The sequence below is a fragment of the Vespa mandarinia genome, chromosome 4, assembly GCF_050613455.1.
Source record: "Vespa mandarinia isolate Hongniang chromosome 4, ASM5061345v1, whole genome shotgun sequence".
Classification (NCBI taxonomy): Eukaryota; Metazoa; Arthropoda; class Insecta; order Hymenoptera; family Vespidae; genus Vespa; species Vespa mandarinia.
Window position 1 is genome coordinate 9,175,805 of NC_140813.1, and position 18,004 is coordinate 9,193,808.

Sequence of the window (18,004 nt, forward strand, 5' to 3'; positions counted from 1 at the left end):
CCATCCGTTCTTCTATTCGTTCGTTCTTTTTATATTTTGTCTTTTTCGTACGTGAGATGAGTCTCGCTCTATCTATTTATCCGTCTATGTATCTATCTTCTTCTCTCTTTCTCTTTCGTTACCTATGAAACGCGGGCCGAGACATGCGGAAAAGTTTTCCGACAACTCAGCTTTTCTCGATTGTCTATTTATAAAATAAAATAATCGAATTTTGATCAGATTGTATTAGATTGTATCGTCCCGTGTCGTACGATCTCATTCGATTTTACTCTATCGTCAAATCGATTGTTAGATCGATATATCAAAAATTTTCTTTTTGTGACTCTATTTATATAAAGGCGTACATACGACTATTACTTAGGTGCTGGCCTTCGGGTGGGTAAATTTTCATTCCCCGGCCAAGAATTTCCTTTTTCCTCGACGTTCCGCGTATAGTGAACGACGTTTAATTGTAAGCGTTCTCGTTAGATATCTCGTTTATTTTATTTTTTCCTCGCTTTCTTCTTAAGTATCTATTGGTTTTCTCGCCATTTCGATTCAATAGGAATGTTTGTTTCATATTATTATTTATTATTGTTTTATTCTATATTATTTATTATTCTTTTAAAATTCCGTTCTTATTATTTTATCGACTTGTGCAAAAAATGTGTTTGTTCGTTTCAACTATTTTTGTGTTTGTTTATTGAAATATATATATATATCGCAGGGTGACGACATAAAATTATCATCGTTGAACGTCAGAGAACATCAGGCCGGAACCGATTTCCAACGAGTTATAGCTATAAAATCTCCTTCTCGATACGTCGGATAGCGCCTCGAGAAATGTGCCGATCGATTACTTACGCGAGATCGTGCAATCGATCAACAACTTTTCTTGAGGGAGCATCTAATTCACGAACTTCTCAAAATTTTGCATCATTTAGTCAGGATTAATAAGGAAAGGAATTATTCATTTCGATTATATATCTCCTTTCCTTTTTTTATTCTCTTAGACATTTTCAAATTTCGAGCGAGATTCTATCATATAGGAATACTTTAAATTTGATATTTCTACTTTATCTAAATTGAATAATAATCAGTATCAGTAGCCTCGTGGAACAGAATTTATATTTACGATCGAATTTATCTATAATCGTTAAAATATTATTACAAATGATTTTTCCGCCTTTAAGAAATATTGTATTAATTCGATTTAATTTCAAGTGTGAACTTAAATTTTTCGCATAGATGTAATATAATAAATGTCAATTGTGTCTGTGACAATTAATGTTTTCCACTGAAAATATTATTAACGTTAAATACAGAGAATATATTTTTATTTATATATTATAATATTATTTAAAAGAAATTTTTAAAGTCAGAAATTTTATCAAATAGGAATATATTAAGCGAAAAGTACTTATACATATTCAAATAGATACTTTTAAATCACTTGTAATATATATATATTACAGTGAGGATTCGTTTTTCTTTCATTATTATCAATTTATTTCCTCAGTTTCTATATATATGCTATTAGAAACCTTACCGGAAAATTTCCTATTCAAATTTCGATAATAATCGAAAAGTGAGAAATGAAATGGCGCGCATAGCACCATCTCACGGTTGTTAAAGAGTTAACTTCTATCGGAACGGAACTTTCAGCCGAATTAATACGAAGAGTACCGAGTTTAACCGAGTATTCTCGCCGTGATATTAGCCACAACAAAAATTTGGTAGCGTTCGCATAAAAACTTTTCGGCAATATACGTGTATATTTTTCTCATCCTTTGTACGGTTTTGTCACCGTCATCGAGGTCTCCAGTGGCCAGTACAATCGAGGCGAGTATAAAATTTTTGTAAGGTTATTTTTCTCGCGCGTTTAATTCCGATGGGCCGTTTTTTGGGGCCAGAGCGCATTTGACGGAACGGACCGACGGACGCACGCGTATTGTTGTGATGAAAGGGAATATCATGATCCATCGTCATCCGTTCAATTCTTCGATACGATAGCCCTCGAAGACTAGAGGAACGAATACTCGATGTCGTCGATCTCCATAGTTTCGCGTCTTTGCTTAAGAATTACGCATTTTCGCGGGACTTTCTGAGACTAACCTAAAAATGTTGCTACGTGTAAATCCAAGCGAATAGTTTTCCAATTACGTACGTGTCAATGTATCCTACTAATGACCTTATTTTACGCGATATATTTGAGACAACCTTCAGTTTTGCTGTAAGATTTTGAACTTCTGTTGTTCTCTTAATATTTCCATTTTTGATGTTTAGAATTTTTTAGGATAATTTGAAAAGTGAGTGAGGCATATTGTGTTCTTCGATATGAAAATTTTAATCTTTTACAGGTTTAAGTGCTTATAGTAAATTTCGGACATCGACAATGGCAGGAGAACAACAACAATTTTTTCTTAAATGGAATGATTTCCAATCCAATATGGTGTCATCATTTAAACATTTGAGAGACGAAAAAAGCTTTACAGATGTAACGTTAGCTTGCGATGGGCAAACTTGTAAAGCTCATAAAATGGTGTTATCGGCTTGTAGTCCCTATTTTAAATCCCTATTAGAGGTATGGTTTCATGAGTGAAGATTGAGTTATTTTATATACATTATGGGTTTAAACATTTTCATTATGTTATAGGAAAATCCGTCCAAACATCCCATTATAATTTTAAAGGATGTCGCTTATAGTCATCTTCAAGCTATTCTGGAATTCATGTATGCAGGTGAAGTAAATGTTTCACAGGATCAACTACCAGCCTTTCTTAAGACCGCAGATCGACTCAAAGTTAAAGGATTAGCTGAAGCGCCAGGTGCCATTAAAAGGGAAGGTTAAAAAAAAAAGTTGTGGTAAGGATTTGTTGGTTTTAAATGAAATTTTTTAGTTTTGTTTTTTATCCATTGGGGATGGAATTGGTTTTTTATACTTTGAAGTTGACTTAACAGTAATCTAGATATATTCTATCTTATTTTAATATAGAGATGATAAATGCAATGTTTAAATATATTATGTGTAGATTGGAACAAATGGGATTCTTATTTTCAGGTCTTTGGAAAGCGTGCAGACTGAAAAAAAAACTGTAATAATGTAAAGTGATTGCGCAAACACATACCGTACACATATACAGACACAATACAGTGCACAACTCAGTGTCCTCTGGTTCACGACTAGGATCAATGCATTGCAACAATGTAAATTATAAATTTTCTTATCTTCGGTTAATGTTATCGTTGTATCGGACTTAGATGTATTAGTATATGCAAAATGTTGATGCTCGTCTTGAACCCAATGTGCCACAGTGTTGCGACAACATTGATTATTTTTTTAAAATAGAGTGCTGCAAAAAGCGGATAAATATGGGTCGCGATAATCTATGATGCATGCTGACCGGGGCAGTTTTGTAGATCATATGGAAATGTTAAAGGAATCTTTTATGACTGGTTGTTTTTTTAAATTTGATTTATCGACAAAATATTATTTCTTATTGGTTTACAGATCTATTCACGAGGTACAGAAATCTTGTTTGATGTACAGTTTGTTGTTTAAGATTTATTAACACTTAGCATTGTATAATAGCATAGAAGGATCTATGGTTGTAAGGATAAAAGACAAACTCGAATGGTAAATGATATTGTCTTCTATCGTGGATAGATTTGCAAAAATCCCCGGCCATCCATTTAAAGAATGTTAGATCAAGTTTACTGGAAGTTGTAACGTGCGTGTCGCACATTCCTTTTTTATTATTTGTGTGAATTGATAGATCGCGTTGTTCCTTTACACTTGACAGACGGTAATAACAAAGATTATTCGTAATACTTTCAAACTACCCGGTACCAGTTACCTCTTCTAGTGATCATGATTTTTACTTAACCAAATACTGCCAGTATTTGTACCGGCGTATTCACAATATTACCGATAGACCAAATTTATTTATGATAATATATTAAGGGTTGATTCTCTCAAAACAAGAGAAGGTTATTGTAATATAAGTGAAAACAAATTTTTGTAAAGTCGGAGCGCACAGTTCCTTTCTCCTCCAGAAATTCAGGATAATTAGTGAATATAAGAAGGAAGTCAGGAAACATTATCGAGTCAAGGACATGAATATTGATACAATACATCAATAATCTTGACTTTATCTTTTTTTTTTTCTTTTTTTATCAATATGCTGTTGTTAAATGTTTTTAAAAAGACTTAATGATCTCGACAGTTTGATCCGTTTATCTGAAATGGATCTTGCTCTTCGTGGTATTCCAATAAGACTTTTGTAAAAGAAAGATGAATTATAGACTACTATGATGAGTGATTGGGTTTTGTTAGAAACAAAAGTACACTTTTTATACTTTGCACGTGTTCTTAAAAAAATGTTTTTATTTTTTTGGATATATCAAGCATGTATAACGAAATTACATATTATCTCGCGCATTTTATTATTTTCTTTCGGTTTTAAAGGAAACAAGTCCAAAGCTCATAATTCCTGACTTTACTTTTATCATTTCTTATGTATTATTAAACTGGCTAATTGCAAACATAACACACGCGATTCTCGTGCAAGCGCGCTAATATAGTGCCTGATACGGTTCATACATTCGACACATTTGCAATTTGGTTTCGAACCATAATGCATAAGTATAAGTATTTTTACAACGCCGATTACTAATTAGAATTAAAAATACGTTCGTACCGTGAAAAGTTGTATGTACTACTTCCTGACACACAACGTAATGAGATTGCAGTGCTTTTTTCTTGTACGTATATGCCGTTTCGGACGATTTTGCGAAAATATCAGATTAATGTAGTCCATTTGCAAAACAATTTTCTTTCGTATTTATTTTTATTCCTTTTTTCTTTTTCATTTTTCTTTTTTCTTTACTCTTTCTTCTTTTTTCTTTTTTCTTTTATTACGTATACGGTCTTACTGAGAACTTTCTAAGGATTCCAAAAAGAAATAGATTGCAACAATGAATTGTAAGTGCAATTTTTTAATTCTTATATTTTGCTTTCTTGTTTTTTTTTTTTTTTTTTTTTTTTTTTTTTTTTTTTTTCTTATACCAGTTTTTTCATAAATCGCATTGTCGTTCGACAGCGAGATACTTGTCGAAAAAACACTTGTATTGTAGAAAATAACGTACGTTATACTAAGATGGTTGGATTTAGTTCCTACAAAGACACATTCATCAGGCATCTCTGGTGGTCTTCAAATTCAACGATCGTTGTACCGTACAGATTCGCTATCCTCTATGTGTAACAAATGTAAAGCAAAAAATGAAAAAAGAAAGGAAAAAACGCAAAAAAAGAAAAAGAGGGAAAAAAACAAAAATGAGAAAGAAGGAAAAGCAAAGTTTTAGTGCGTGTTTCGCATGGAGAAGAGAAAAAAGCGAAGACGAGCGATCCGACGATTAACTTCATAGCTCGTTGTAAATTCTTCTTGATCGTTCTCGTTTAGCAGATTTTCAATATGTGTATGTCGCAAAAGTTATTTTCCATTCAATGTATTTTCTCTTTTAAAAGAAAAAGAAAGGAAAGATTCCTTTTAAAATATGATCGTAGACAAACGAAAATGCGAACGATCGATCAACGCCAATTTCCGACGAATCTCCCGTTATTTCCTTTTTATATATTGATCTTCTGACGAAACTCTAATCCTCCCTTTTACATGATTCTAATTAATGTTACTAGTTTTTTTTTTGCTATTCATATGGCTCGATGATGAATTATGATTATGATACGATAATGTTGAGATATAAAAATAAATTGTGTAAATATACTACATTTTTTTTCGAAAGAGCGATTAATTCCACCCTTAGTCAGAGACGAGAACGTAAAACATATTTGCGCTCCGTGAGAATTATTTCAAACCAGTCACTTCAGTTAATTTTTTTTTTTGTACATTGTGGTACGTATAAAACAAAAAAAAAAAACAAAAAAAGAAAGAAGGAAAGAAAACAACAATATCCGTTTGTACGCATGTAAGTTATTATTGTGAGGACACGTATGTGTATATACATATACATAATTAGTCATTATAAGCAATTATAAATGTAGAAACATTAATGTGTAACTTAACAATAATTGTACAGACAATAATCATGATCCAAGTGCTGAGAATAGATTATACAAGATAGATTCTGTACTTTCGCACACGCGTCGTTGCTTTGTCGTTTTTACTTTTATCATAATTTTATTTACGATATTTTATATATGTTTGGTGTGTATGGCAAATAATTTAAAGATTTAGTATATCCAATACAAATTAAAGAATTTAATCTAAAATTGTTTACTTAGGTGGATCTGAAAAGATAACGATAATATGAATTAATCGGACTTTAAAAAACGAGAAAATAATAAAAAATAGAAACGTACTTGAAATGTGTGTGTGTGTATAGACTTACGAGAATTTATCAAATGAAAAAACTGGATATCTTGGAGAATAAGGCTGATCTGCACCATAAACGGAATTCAAATCATCATCGTACTCGATATTATCAACCTTATGCATACATTCTTCATAAAAAGAAGATTCTACGGAAAAAAAATAGGATGAATTGTTTAATTTTAAAAGCCATAAAGAAAATTTACTTCGTGAACTTCAAATTCTTTCGAATTACGCATATTCCATCCTATTGATCGATTTTTTATTAATTGGGATTCGTTGAAATTAGGTGTAGATATTTTTGATAAATCAGTTACTTTCCTTGGTGGTTCAGCAAATATAGGTATTGTTATAGGCATAAGTTCTATGACAATGGACACCAAATGGTTCTTAATAAATTATTAATGCTATTGGTTGAATTTTATCTGCTTGAGGCCATTGTGTTCATGGTGTAGGAAAAAGAAGTGGTATTGTTCTAATTAATATTGAATATTTTCTATTAATCTTATAGTTATTAAGTATAATACAAAGATAATCAGTCATTGTAAGAACATGTATAGGATTTTAATTGTAGTAAGGTGGTGGTGATGGACGTGTAAATTAATTAAACGTTAGATTTTAGTTATAGATGTATGCGTATATATATATATATATATATATATATATATATATATATATATATAAGATAATTTTTATTGATATTAGTGGAGCAATAATATAATTCTTGATACTATTAGTGACTATATAATAATATTAGTTACATATTCAAGAGCTTTGATATTACTTAAGGGTTACTCGGATCGTTTTATTTTTAAGAAACAATCCTAACACATGTTCATCTTACTTTGAATATTTTTTTTTTAAACCATCCACGTCCATTTTCACCAAAACCATCCATATCCACCATTTTCATGTCTTGTTTGCAACTATATACTTTATTACATATTTATTATATACTTTTTTTCTTCCAGCTTTTCTATCGGTTCCAATCATTTTAATTTTTTTTTTTTTTTTTTTTTTTTTTTTTATATCGAATTCGTTCCATACACTCATCTCAAATACGCTCGCAACTTTGTATTTACTCTAGTGTCCATTATCTCGCACGGACATATTTATGCATACACGTAACTTTCCTATACATCTATATACTTTATCATTTTCTCTCTCTCTCTCTCTCTCTCTTTCTTTCTCTTTCCCCCTCTCTCTTTCTCTCTTTCTCCCTATCACTCTCTCTCCCTTCCTCCTTCTCTTTCTCTCTCTCTCTCTCTCTCTCTCTCTCTCTCTCTCTCTCGTTTTTTCATGTTCATGTATATCAGTAAAAACAAGCACACAAGAAAAAAGATATAATTTAAGATTCTAAGGCTTGATATAACGCGTTTCATAAAAGATCACGTATCAACTGCGCCTTCGTCGATGCTTACGTATTCCTTATGATTTGTTTGATTTTTATTTAAATGAGGATCCAATATCACTATAAAATCGTTTATATCTAAACAATGTAATTTTATCGGTATAGTTTCAATAGTATTATTGGATATTATGATCAAGTTTTGTTCTAATCGATCAGTTAAAGTTATTTCACGCCGATATCGAATCTTCTCCGAGACGAGAACAATTCTATTTCTAGTGATCTGTCGTTTCGCACATCTACCAGGAATCTCTTTTATTAATTGGTTTTAGAGCAAGCAGTAACAACTGTGTGATTCTTATCGTTACAATTAAAACATCGCAAAACAGTTATATCTGACTTACCTATCGGTAGATGATCGATCATAAAATCTGTCTTTTTTTTCTTCACCAAATTGTAAATTTCGAGTTTTACTTTAAGCTAATTAAGATCGCCACTTTTATATAATTACAATTTTCAACTTGAATCATCCTTGATGCCATTAATCATGGATTCGATCAAGTCCTTATCTTCGATCTCCTCTTCCTTTATAAACCAATTTCCTTCATAATCAAATAATAGTCCTTCACCGTTTCACCTTTCTTAATTTTACGGAATTTTAGGAATTACTTCCGTTGTTGTAATTCGTCTTGCAGATTTACATTGTCAGGTTTAGCCAAGAACTTTTTCAATAATAACGATTTCCATTTTTCCCAGGTAAATATTTCTTGTCTTTTTTTTTTTTTTTAAACGAACTAAGTGGCAGCCAATCCTGTCAATGATTCCTTCGCGAGTATAAACTTATCCACGTCCGATAAATTAAATAATCTTGGGTTACATTCGAACGGTTCCAGTCACGTTTCAACAGGACAATTGCCACAGCCATTGAAAGGTAGAATTATGTCTTTTAATAAGAGAATTTTTCCTGAAGATTCTAACTCGTCGTTGTTTATGTTGTATAGCGTATGGTTTCGTAAATCGGTTGTCTGTACTTTTAATATTTCCTCTTGCATCGTGCCTTTGTTCTTAATTTTATTCTAATTTATTAATTTCTGACTAATTTGCCGTGCTACATACTCTCGAATTTCTGTGCAATTTGTACGTATTAGGTTGTATATTCCTAACAAATCGATTAATATTAAATTTTCGATCGCTTATTTAACTTTTTCATTAAAATCAACATCTTCATTATTTATACAACGAACTAAACGAATTATGCTTATATACAGTTTCTCAATACCGTTGTTTGATTCGGGTACTTGAAGTAAATTTTCCATTTTGCTTAATTAATTCAAAACAAATGTATATCATTAAATATTTCAGAGATCACGCACATGTAACGATTGTTTGAATATTCAGTGAACACGATGTCCTATCCTTGATGCACGTTCGATAAATCAATATTCAAATATATCCTTTAAAGCTTATTCTTCTGTTAATATCCTTTAATGAATCCTTTGCTGACTTTTAAAACTATGGTAAGTTGATAGGCGTATGAATTAATTAAATCACAGTTATAGATGTGTATATATATATATATAAGTTTAGTAAAAAGAACACGTTAGAAACAAAATTTTAGTTTCAGAATCTAATATGCTTAATATAAGCTCTTCGCAAAAGGTCACTGATTGAATGCGCATATCTAAAAACTTTTAATTTTTGTAACTGTTCATAAATGTTACCATTCATCAAACAAACATTTTTACCATACACATGTAATTATCTGTATTTAACATATTGCGTGTTTATATGATTAGTGGTGCTCATTTAGTCTATTATTTTTGTATTGTTAATTTGTTTCTATTTTAATGTATCTTGTGAAACGTGTTAAAAAATGAAAAAAGAAACGAAAACTATTTTAAACTCATATGCCACTGACATGAATGTTTACAAATAAACTGTATTCAAATTCAATAATATCATAATGTTAGAAATTAGATTGATGGAACATGAAGAAATGTAACATGAAGTTTCAGTTTTTTTCGATTGACGTTCTAATTGGTAATTCGACTTGGTTTTTTTCTATCATGATTTTTTGTTTTACTGTGAGACCTTCCACCTGAAAAATTTAGTTGTTGATTATGTCGTTAGGATTTTAAACTTATATACATATACATACACACACATATATATATATATATATCGAAAATGATTAGAAAATAATTACTTCTTCTAGTTTCGTATAAATTTTCATTACATTAATGTTCGATGATTTTACAGCTATGAATACTTTGGTCTTTATATAATAGTTTGCCTTAGAACGTATCTTGAATTTGGTATTTTTATTCGGACATTTATCGTCGAAGTAATGAAACGAAAAATTTTTTGATGTCTCTTCGTCTGTTCCAACCTGAAACGAAAATTTTATATTCCATTTTTATATTTTTTTTTCTTAATTAGAAAAAAGAAAAAAATAGTTAACACATTATATGCGAAAACGTATCCAAATCGAACGGTGTGACAACAATAAATGTAGATCTTGTGTTTCAATTCAATTTCCATGATACATCGATTATTGCTTTTGTCAATGACGAATATATCCAATTTTGTATTGAAAACTGTACGATACGTTTTTTGATAATCGAAAAGTATCATCTCGTCGTTCTTTATATTTCAAATGAAAATTTTTAATAAATTTAAATCTTTTTCTTTTTCATTGGAACAATGAACATTTATTAAAATTAACTTATGCTTATTAGCACTTCCGTTTTATATCCTGTTCTGTTTCCATTGTTGCCCAATAAGCATAAGCTTTTCCTTTGAAATGTACTGTTAAATCTGGAATTCGTTTGTTTCATTCAGATATCATTACTCGGATTTTTTTTTTCTTTTTTTTTTTTCTTTTTTTTCTTTTTTTTTTTAATTTAAATAAAATCCTATCGAAAAAGTAAAATTTACAATGTTAATTTTATTGATCGATCATTTATATTATCATTTTTATCGATAAAATAAATTGTAACAATAAATAATTAATGAAGTAAACGGTAATCATACTGTTCAATTTACTTTAAATATTACGTAGATAAAAAAGTAAGATATTACTTAATTAAAAATATATTCATGATATGTATATAATTACTTTTTTTTTTTATTGAAATTAACATAATTAACATTTTGCATATAATTCTTTTGTATGTTTCATACTACTATGCTATCTTCTATCCATGATAAAAGGATTATTTTCACTATCACATTTACACTTTATCTTTGATTGGACTTTATATTAGGTGTCTTATTTTAAAAGGTATAGCAGGAGGAATAATTGTAATATTTATTGCAGTTATTTCATAGACAGCACTAATTTCAATATATGAAAGTCATAAAAATTTTTTAAAATAAAAAAGAAAAATTCTTGAGAATATCAGTGCAAATTCAACGAGTATTTACAGTGTATTATTTATCGAATTAGAGTGCCTTGATGTTTAATGAACTCTGTAATCACAATAATGTTCCTTTTCACTGTTTTTGCATGGAAACAATTTTTTAAATCTATGAAAAAATATAACTAAATAAATAGAAAAACGAAAACAAAATTTGTTTAACAAATTCATCGGTTATCAGACGTTTATAAAGGAAAATTGGTTGTATTATTGCGATTGTACGGTCCATTAAATTTTAATACGCCATCATAATTGGATGAAATATTGATGAAAAGGTTCATTCATATGAAATGCTCTCGTCGGATTCGTATTTTCTACAATTTTTTGTCGAATTAAAATATCGATTTCCATTAAAAAAAAAAAATTATTATGATTTACACATCTTGAAAATAGCATTATCTACGGTGTAAATAACTGCAATAAATATTACATTTTCCTTTGAAAACCTATGAAACTTTATATGAAACATTTTTTTTTTTTAATTTATAAACCTAATCAATAGGTTCATAGATATTTGAATATATCATTTAAACTGAAACACTCGGTATAATATAACGAATCTCATAATTATTCTTTTAAAGTGAGCTTATTTAAAAAAATACAACGAGATGACCAATTGAAGATTAAAAAATTGTTTAGATAGACATTTTGATCTTTTAAGATAATATTTTAGTGATTAATACATATAGAAAATATTGACAATGTATTTATTATTTATTTAATGCAATTATTTTTGTATATTCTATAATAATTTTATATTTAATGTCGTAAAGTAATATTATAAGGTAAATTACATGTTCATGGAAAACAATATCATCTAATAATATCAATTAAAAAATCGATAAATTATACGATCGATGAAAGTCTTTTTTATACGTTATATTTTATAAAAGAAAATTTATTTGGCGACTAAAAATTTTCTTTCTGTCTCTCTCGTTTTATAAACATACACAAACACTCATACATACGCACACATACACATACACACACGCATATACAAATCATGTTCACTTTTTGCTCTTTCAAAGACTTTCAAAATCATAGATTTTTTTTTTTATATAGCTAAATCATCATTTCAAACAAAATAAAACGAAATAATAATTGGAATGATGATTCGATGAAATCGATAGATCCTCGTTTCTTAACCTTATTCGTATAGATTAAAAATAACACGTGCTTCGCCGATAATAAAATGTATTTTTACCTCGAATATGTTTTTTTCCCCCATTCGATTCGATGATCACATAACCGGTTATATATTCTTCTGACAAGTAAGTCACATCAGCTCGATCATATTTGATAACAAACATCCTTGGAGACATCTTCACTGTTCACGATCACGGAACGTTGATCCCGAAGAAAGAAACTTGTGGAAATTCTTTGAATTGATTAAAGTGAACAAAAATAATTCGCGAGGAGTTGCCAGACGATGATCGCTTTGACGACTAATAGATTCTTTTCACGTAACAGGTTCTCGTCACGTTGCTAAGCCTGTTGGCCTTTAATATTTTTCCTCATTCGAAGTGATTTAACATATGTTAATTGAATTGATCGTTTACTCCTTCTACAATTCTCATGTCTTTTGATTAAAAATAAAAATCAATTAAGAATTTTTTCTCTGTTTTTCATTACTTTTTTCTATCTCCTTTTCTTTTTAATAATCAATCTTTCGTAATCCTTTATTCTTAATAATTTAAGCGAGTGAATAGATCGATTTGTTGAACTTTCTCCGATAATGTTTTATAATATGTATTTATCTTGGAATAGACTACTTGATGTCCAAAAAATAATTTTATATATATATATATATATATATATATATATATATATATTTCTAAAGAATAAATTTTCATTGTTAACTCTTGTGACAATATTGAGATTTAAAAATGAATTCTATAAATATACTACAGGTTTTTTTTTTTCAAAGAAGCTATTAATTTTGTAATTAGTAAAAAACGAGAACGTTCATTTGCGATCTCTGAGAAATATTTCAAAACAGGATCTCTCGTTTTTTTTTTTTTTTTTTTTTTTTTTTTTTTTAATATTATGATACATATGAAACAAACAAAAAATGAAGAACAAAAATAACAATATTCGTTGCATGTATGTAAGTTATTATTGAGAGCATACGAAGATTATATAATATATACATATATACATAATTAATGGTTATTATAAGGAATTATAAATATAGAAACGCTGACATATAACTTAAAAAGAATTGTACAGATAGTAATCATGACTCAAGTGCTGAATATAGATTATACGAGACAGACTCTATACTTCCGTTTTGATTTATCGTAATTTTATTTATGATATTTTATATAGTACAGTCATATTTTTTAGAGAAATGAATGAATCTAATCTGAGATTATTTAATTAGATTGATCTGAAAAGAAATAATAATATAAATTAAAAGGATTTTAATAACAACAACAAAATAAAAATAAAAACGTATTGCACATGTATGTGTGTGTATGTGTATGTGTGTGTGTTTGTGTAAATACTTACGAGGATTTCTAAAATCGAAAACTGGATATCTTGGGGCAAATGGTTGATCTGCACCATAAACGGAATTCGTATCATCATTGTCCTTGATATTATCGGCTTTTTGCATACATTTTTCATAAGAAGGAGGTGCTAAGAAAAAAGAAAGCAAAACAAGATAAATTGTTTACTTTCAAAAATTTGGAAAATTTATTTCAAAAACTGTAGATTATTTCGACTCACGAATGTTCGTTCCTATTGATAGATTTGTTAATTGGAATTCGTTCAAATTAGATTGAGTAATTTCTGATAAATCGGTTACACTACTTGGTGGTTCAGTAATTGTTATAGGCATAGGCTTTATGGCAATAGACATCGGTGGTTCATAATCAATTGTTGGTGCTGTTGGCTGTGTATCGTCTACTTGAGTCCATGATGTATATGGTGAAGAAAATAGAGGTATTGTTCCAATTAATATTGGATATTTTTTATCGATCTTTGTATGCCTGTATTAAATAAAATAAGATAATCGATTGTTTAGAAAAACTTGTAAGGTTTTATTTAATACGTAGTGAGTTCATGTGATCCGTAAGTGATCATTCGGTTTATTATTTTTATGTTGTTGATTTGTTTTTCTATTTTATTGTGCGACGGGTAAATTGTTGTTAAACGATGCAAACAGGAAGAGAAAATAAAAAAAGAAATTGTTGTAGACTCACATGCCGTTGACATGAACTTTAACACGTAGACAATATTTCAATTCAATGATACCACAATGTTCTAAATTAGACGGTGGCAAAGGTGGAATATAAAGTTTCAAATTAGTTTGATGATGCTTTCCAATTGGTCCATCTTCGTGATTCTTTTGTACCAAAATTTCGGCTTTTTCTGTGAAGCTTTGTGCGTGAAAGATAATTTCCTGGAAATCTAGTTAATCACTATACGGATGGAAATGTAGACTTATATATAACTATATTAAAAATTATTGAAAAATAATTACTTCTTCGAGTTTCGTAGAAATTTTCGTTACGTTAATGTTCGACGATTTAACATCTGATATAACTTCGGTCATTATAAATTGTCCTGGAACGTATCCTAAACTTGGAATCTTTATCTGAACGTTTATCGAGCCTTTATCGAAGCAACAAAAGGAAAAATCTTTCATTGTCTCTTCATTTATTCCAACCTGAAACAGAAATGAGATTTTATATTCTATTTATTGTATATTTTTCTTTCTTTTTTTTTTCTTTTTTTTCCTTTTTCTTAAAAAAAAAAAAAAAAGATAATTTACACATTGATGCGAAACGGGATTTAAATCAAATGGGGTGACAACGGTGAATGCAGATTTCGTCCACCAATTTAATCTCCATGGTATATCGACGATTGCTTTTGCCGTATAACGAATATATCCAATCTTGTGTTCAAAACTGCACGGTATATTTTGCGGCAATTGAAATGAAAAATAATATTCGCTCTGTCCTTCCGGAAGTTCAGTTCTAACAATCTCTGTATTTCAAGTGAATTCCCAATAAATTTATATTTTATTTGTTTCGTTTGAAAATTTTATATATTTATTAAGATTAACTTATATAATATTTACCGGTCGATCTATTTAGCAGCGATTGTTCTATACTGAAATACTTTTCACTGGCAGTGTGATCACCAGTCAATGTGGAATCATTTTCACTTCCCGTTGACCAATGAACATGAGCTTCTCCTTTGAAATGTACTTTTATATCTGAAATATCGTTTGTTTCATGAACATATTTATTTTGGGTTCTTAACTAAATGAAATTCTATCGAAAAGAGTTAAAATTCATAATGTTAATTTTAATTTATATCATCATTCTTATTGATACAGTAAATTATAACAATAAATGATTAATAATAAATGATGACTATACATTTTCATTTACTTTTAAAATTGTTAGATAGAAAAGTATTATTACTCGTATATTCAAGATATATTTCTGAATCATAAATAATTACTATTTATAATCTTAAATAATTGATCTTTTTCATGTTAATGCTTCTTCTAAATATTTTATCCTAAAACGTTTCGATAAAAATATGAGTCATTTCCTTTATCACACTAATACTTTCCTTTATCTCCTATGATTTTATTTTACACAGATAAAGAAATTTGACATTATTATCTTTCAATGATTTCTTTGAAAAAAATATAACAAAACGATCGATTAAAGTTTAAAAGATTGATCAGGTAACATTTCAATTTCTTTCAGGCAATTTCAACGGAAAATGCAAATTCAATCCAATGATTAAATACATACAGGAAATTCATAATGCATTCGTTATTTGTTTAGCGCAATTATTGTTCTATATTGTATAATAATTTTATACCATTCAATGTCAATAAAATATTTTGAAGTATTCATAGAATACAGAGTATTATTTAATAGTATGAATTTAGAAATTGATAAATAATACGATCGATAAAATTCATTGTTACTTTTCTATAAGTTGTACTTTCTTATAAAGGAAATTAATTAAAAATTGATGATTGTTAAAAAGTTCGATGACTGTTCTCTCTCTCTCTCTCTCTCTCTCTTTCTTGCTGTATAAACGCTCATATACACGTTTACATACATGCACATATTCAGTCACTCTCTCACAGAATTCAAAATAGAATATTTTTCTTTTTTTTTTTTTTTTTTTTTTATAGATATTCTCGTTTCTTCATTTTATTCATATATTTGAAAAATAACACATGCGTTTTATTGATCTTGAAAGGTTTTTTTTACCTTGAACACTTTTTTTCTCGCTCAATATGATGATAACACGACCGGTTATATTTTCACCTGGGAAGTAAGCCGCATTAGATCGATCATATTTGATGACAAACATACTCGGAGACATTCTTATTGTCTGTAGGATTGAAGAACGTTGATAAGAAAAAAAAAAAACAAAAAAGTATAAACTTGCAAGTTTTTCAAAATGATTGTCAAGTAAAGCAGAACAAAAATAGATTACTCGAAGCTACCAGAAGACGATTACTTTGGTGACTAATAAAATGTTCGCACGCAAACTCTTTGCTAGGCTATCAGTATCCCCACTTTTATTACTTAAATCGATTTAACCAAATGTCTGTTAAGTGTTTGAATTTCTCATTTTCTGATAAGTTAACGCACGTTTATCACTCATTGTTTTTATAATGGTTTACGTCAACAACATGTAAAAACGTAATTTTTTATCAATTTTAATTAACAAGGTCTTATTTTAAAGATTGAACCTTCAATCGAGGACATGGCTTTATCGAATTTTTCAATAAGTTTTATTTTTCTTTTGGAAAAAGGAAAAAGAAAAAGTAAAAGAAATCGCGTCAATAAATGACGCGACTCTTTGAGAATAATTTATGCACAAAAATAAAGACCATGTTTAATAAAGTCGATCAAGAATTTCGTTTCCTGCCATAAATGCTGTTTTCGACATCTTTTGTGACGAAGTTTCCTGACAAAAAAAAGGTAAATTAGCGACGTCCTTTGAACTTTGCGATCAAAGAGATTAAGTACCAGCGTTACTGATTTTCTACAAACGCATGAGTGGTATATGTATTTTGTTTCCGTGAATTGTTGTAGAAAATTCACAAAGCATTGTCTGTAGGTTTGTGTGCTTAAACTGATATTCAAATTTTTTAATCCATTCTAAATGCAAGGAAATGCATTTTGTGATGCATCAGACGGAGAAGCTACGATAACTCATTCAAGGTCATTTTAACTATGAACATTCGGATTCTATCGGTAAAAGTAAGGAAATACTTGTTCAATCATTGATATTGTTAGATATAACAAAAATTTTATAATTCCCTATATATTTTATGCTTTAGAAATGTATTAGAATTTTCAAAAGAAAGAGATTTTTTAGCAGAATAACAAACATCCAAGTTTCTAATTCAAGAATCGTAAGTTCGAGGCTGGATGAATTTCTTCACTTTTTTTTTCTTTTTATTTTATTTTATCAACGTAAACGAACATAATTAACTAATTTATTCTTTTTGAATGTATATATTACATATTATTTTGACAAAAATCAAAATATGAGTTCGTTTTTATGTTCTACCTTCTATGAGGTAGAATTGATAAAATTATTTTTTTTTTTGTAATTTTCCTATACTTTTTTTTTATATCTATTTTATATTTATATATTATTATTATTGCTGCTATTACTATTACTACTACTGTAATAATAATAACGACAATTGAATCTTAAATAGTAAACATTGCAGCTCTCTTATTTCGTATTCACAGATTAGAATAAAGAATATCTTTTATTACTCAATATTCATCTAAGATATCGATAACGCTTTAGTGTACTGTACTAATATTGATAATTAAATAATAATTTACTCTATATAATATTATAAT

At 28.8% G+C, this 18,004-nt stretch overlaps 2 protein-coding genes and 1 long non-coding RNA gene across 11 annotated transcripts; 1 reads left to right on the plus strand and 2 right to left on the minus strand.

Annotated features, from left to right (window-relative positions):
* Positions 1-1,636: 1,636 nt before the first annotated feature.
* lolal (longitudinals lacking protein-like) lies at positions 1,637-5,767 on the plus strand. Of its 3 annotated transcripts, none has more exons than XM_035869563.2 (4): positions 1,637-1,821; positions 2,340-2,563; positions 2,636-2,844; positions 3,041-5,767. In XM_035869563.2, the coding sequence occupies exons 2-3, from the start codon at positions 2,375-2,377 to the stop codon at positions 2,828-2,830; spliced, it is 384 nt and encodes a 127-aa protein (XP_035725456.1). In that variant the 5' UTR covers positions 1,637-1,821; positions 2,340-2,374; the 3' UTR covers positions 2,831-2,844; positions 3,041-5,767. The 3 variants fall into 3 exon arrangements, with proteins under 3 accessions (XP_035725456.1, XP_035725457.1, XP_035725458.1); XM_035869564.2 differs by lacking the exon at positions 1,637-1,821 and adding an exon at positions 1,881-2,212; XM_035869565.2 differs by lacking the exon at positions 1,637-1,821 and adding an exon at positions 1,881-2,142.
* Positions 5,768-5,968: 201 nt separating this feature from the next.
* LOC146873079 (uncharacterized) lies at positions 5,969-12,642 on the minus strand. Of its 7 annotated transcripts, none has more exons than XR_014982060.1 (5): positions 12,340-12,642; positions 9,923-10,105; positions 8,121-9,814; positions 6,388-6,517; positions 5,969-6,286 (listed from the first exon to the last, which is right to left on the minus strand). It is a non-coding gene; the product is annotated as an uncharacterized LOC146873079 (long non-coding RNA). The 7 variants fall into 7 exon arrangements; XR_014982061.1 differs by having other exon boundaries at positions 6,359-6,517; XR_014982059.1 differs by having other exon boundaries at positions 5,969-6,517.
* Positions 12,643-13,326: 684 nt separating this feature from the next.
* LOC146873080 (arrestin domain-containing protein 2-like) lies at positions 13,327-17,808 on the minus strand. Its single transcript, XM_085656564.1, has 8 exons — positions 16,385-17,808; positions 15,223-15,360; positions 14,914-15,128; positions 14,623-14,808; positions 14,342-14,541; positions 13,866-14,128; positions 13,647-13,775; positions 13,327-13,524 (listed from the first exon to the last, which is right to left on the minus strand). Exons 1-8 carry the CDS (start codon positions 16,497-16,499, stop codon positions 13,511-13,513), a joined length of 1,260 nt encoding a protein of 419 aa, XP_085512690.1. The 5' UTR covers positions 16,500-17,808; the 3' UTR covers positions 13,327-13,510.
* Between the last annotated feature and the right edge of the window lie 196 nt (positions 17,809-18,004).

What these genes read in the sequence shown, in the direction of transcription:
- LOC146873080 (XM_085656564.1), bottom strand. Translation starts at nt 16,499, where the DNA reads ATGTCTCCGAGTATGTTTGTCATCAAATATGATCGATCTAATGCGGCT. An exon ending in ATCCCGTTTCGCATCAATGT is followed by an intron (nt 14,809 to 14,913) that starts GTAAATTATCTT and finishes TTTCTGTTTCAG; the next exon opens with GTTGGAATAAATGAAGAGAC. An exon ending in TTTCTACGAAACTCGAAGAA is followed by an intron (nt 14,542 to 14,622) that starts GTAATTATTTTT and finishes CTAGATTTCCAG; the next exon opens with GAAATTATCTTTCACGCACA.
- lolal (XM_035869563.2), top strand. Translation starts at nt 2,375, where the DNA reads ATGGCAGGAGAACAACAACAATTTTTTCTTAAATGGAATGATTTCCAA. An exon ending in ATTTTAAATCCCTATTAGAG is followed by an intron (nt 2,564 to 2,635) that starts GTATGGTTTCAT and finishes ATTATGTTATAG; the next exon opens with GAAAATCCGTCCAAACATCC.